We start from the raw sequence: 2,723 nt of genomic DNA, 5'->3' as shown, positions 1-2,723 counted from the left end.
GGACAGGACACCACCCTGTGGTACCACCGGTTTAATTTTACGTGGCTTGCTGGTTTTGTCTCTGAAAATTACTGACGAATGTCGACCACTCAGGTAATTCGCCACCACCGTTTGAGTCCCTGTGGGAGAGAGGAGGCCTCTGTCTTCTATCAGCGTTGAATGACTGACAGTGCCGAACGCTTTGTTCTTCACAGGGGCGGTTTCGGTTAACCCATTAGTGCATGAAGTTCCCTGGCGATATACTTACCTTTTTTTTTATCATTATGCATTGAAATAAGTCTAATAAAGTAGTTTTAATTCGATTTATTAAAAAAAATGTGTTTTGGGGGTTTTGGGGACCGTCCCTTATAAGGGACACTATGCAGTATGGGCATTTGAAGTGTGATATTGCTTGAAGCATTCTTTCGGATGAAGCCCTTTCTCGCACTTAGTACATACAAAGTTAGACTTCTTTCCGCAATAGGCACATCTCTTATCCGTATTCGAGTACTCAATCATATGGTTTTTTCCATCGTAGCGCGCATCAGGGTTGATGCTGGTTCTACTCGATCCTCTTGAGGACGGCATTCCGTATCTCTCTAGATACGAATTGGCTATGTACCTGCGAAAAATTAGCAGAGTGCCACAATTTGGGTCGTTCGGATGAACTTTCCGCATAAGGATCCATGCGTTTACGATCGATGCGTCCAACAAATATGCAAATATGGGCCACCACCACTTACGCTGTCTAATTCTAGACCGGTACACAGCCACCATCTGGTCCATTTTATCAACGCCTCCCATGCCTTGATTATAGCGCTGAAGAAGTTTCGGCTGTGGTATCTGTATCGCACCTTGCCCTCTCGCGTAGCGCTTGCACGTCCCGATATCGATGGTATCAAAGTTGGAGCCAATGGTGACCACATTATTATCTTTCCATCTTACAACGAGAATCTTGCCATCCATCGTCAGTAAAACGAAAATCGCTGGATCCTCGCTGCTCCTTTTTCATGGCGGCTATTTTACGAAGAGGACACTTCTCTATGCGACCGTCTCTAATTGTACCAGATGTACAAATCCCCATACTGGCCAAATTGCGCAACAGTTTCACGGACGTAAAATAGTTGTCGATGAAAAGCTATAATGTAAATTATATTATTATTGTAATATCATATGACGAACATTTCATTTCTTACCTTGAATCCCTTATGGTGTGGTACATTTGCTTTCGTGAGGAGATCAACCACTTTGTCACCTCCTACTCCATATCCTTGTGGGACGCTCTCTGCATTTTTGTCCATATACACATCGAACTGAAGCATATATCCATCGCTGGAATTCAGAGCCCAGTTTTTGAATCCAAATCGAATGGACTTACCACGGATATATTGTTTAGCATAGTGCCTACCATAATACGGTATCATGCTCTCATCAATGGAGAGATTCTCGTCCATTCCACCATGCTTTAGAAACGCCTCGTTCAGGTGAGTAATTAGTGGCCTAATTTGTAAAGCCGATCGGTACCCTGGGCTTGCGTGTTGTCATTCAGATGGAAATTATTTAGAATTTTCTCAAATCGATTCAGCCTCATGCTGTTCGCTAGCAATCTTGGCGAATCAGATTTCTCCGACCAATACAAACGTTTGTTGGGGTATTTTGCGTACCCCGACATCAAAATACCGCCAATAAAAACTCTCGCCTCGTCCATACTCATTCTCAGGTCAACATTTTTCTGAAGAGCATATAAATTTGTCTGCTCAACACAAAAATTTATAATGCCTTCAGAAAAAAAATAGCTCAAAGAAATCAGTAGGCGAACTGGCGGCTTGAGCTTCGGCACTCGGCGGTATTGTTTCGCATTCCGTTTGTATGTCGTACACCGGGTCCACTTTTCGCCAACGCAAGGCATTTCCCGCACGCACACTCGAACTGACGGTTTTTCTGTATTTAGCCAGTGGCTCATCGTCACTGTCACTCCAGTCATCGAATTCGTCTTGGATCTCGCCTTCCGCAGTCAATAATTTCGGGCCGAGATGATCCAAGTTCGCCTCGTGTTCGTCATCACTACCGTCCGAATCCTGGTCGGTCTCATTTTCCTCCAATGGTGGGATTGCAAAAATGTTAAGTTCTTGCAACTGACCATCAAAAGCTTCGATCTCTTCCAGTATTTCAGCTACTGTTAGTCTGTAATAAAATATTATTGTTGTAATAAAATATTATTGTTAACTGTCCTGTCTGCATAGCGTCCCTTATAAGGGACGTTGGATAAATAACGGTATTATTCACAAATTACAATATTTTTATCACTCACAACCACTTAAATTTGTTTATTACAATAAATTTAAGATAATTGCATTTAAAATTGTTAAATAATTTCACCTGTATTTATTTGTTATTCACATTTACTTACCTCCCACGTGTTCTGATATTTTTTTTTAGTTTTTGTTCCATATTTCGCAAAAAAAATCACACAATTTAAAGTTTACTGCACTGCAATCAATCACAAACTGGTTTGGTGTAATGTCAACAACTATACCATCAACTTACATGAGATCTGTATTGCAAAATGGGAGAGTAAGAGAGCAAAAGCTGACCGCCCCTTTAAAGGGACCTTATGCACTAATGGGTTAAGGCCACGAGTTATCTGAGTGTTTATGGCGTTCAGTGCTGTTGTTGTACTATGCACTTTACGGAACTCATACTGATGCTTCGCTGGGGTCAGGTGGTTCGTGAAATACGGGAGT

General features: G+C 41.9%; 1 protein-coding gene across 1 annotated transcript; it reads right to left on the bottom strand.

Annotated features, from left to right (window-relative positions):
* Positions 1-297: 297 nt before the first annotated feature.
* Positions 298-2,252, bottom strand: LOC118732365 (piggyBac transposable element-derived protein 3-like). Its single transcript, XM_036461495.1, has 2 exons — positions 1,176-2,252; positions 298-1,117 (listed from the first exon to the last, which is right to left on the bottom strand). Exons 1-2 carry the CDS (start codon positions 1,431-1,433, stop codon positions 908-910), a joined length of 468 nt encoding a protein of 155 aa, XP_036317388.1. The 5' UTR covers positions 1,434-2,252; the 3' UTR covers positions 298-907.
* Between the last annotated feature and the right edge of the window lie 471 nt (positions 2,253-2,723).

Source organism: Rhagoletis pomonella, unplaced genomic scaffold (genome assembly GCF_013731165.1).
Source record: "Rhagoletis pomonella isolate Grant_MI unplaced genomic scaffold, Rhpom_1.0 Rhpom_scaffold_19279, whole genome shotgun sequence".
In the NCBI taxonomy this organism is placed as follows: domain Eukaryota; kingdom Metazoa; phylum Arthropoda; class Insecta; order Diptera; family Tephritidae; genus Rhagoletis; species Rhagoletis pomonella.
This window is presented reverse-complemented; position numbering and strand designations above follow the sequence as displayed.

Coding starts and splice junctions, on each gene's coding strand:
- LOC118732365 (XM_036461495.1), bottom strand. CDS start 1,433: ATGGACGAGAATCTCTCCATTGATGAGAGCATGATACCGTATTATGGT. Junction 1,118..1,175: donor CACACCATAAGGGATTCAAG/GTAAGAAATGAA, acceptor TTTACATTATAG/CTTTTCATCGACAACTATTT.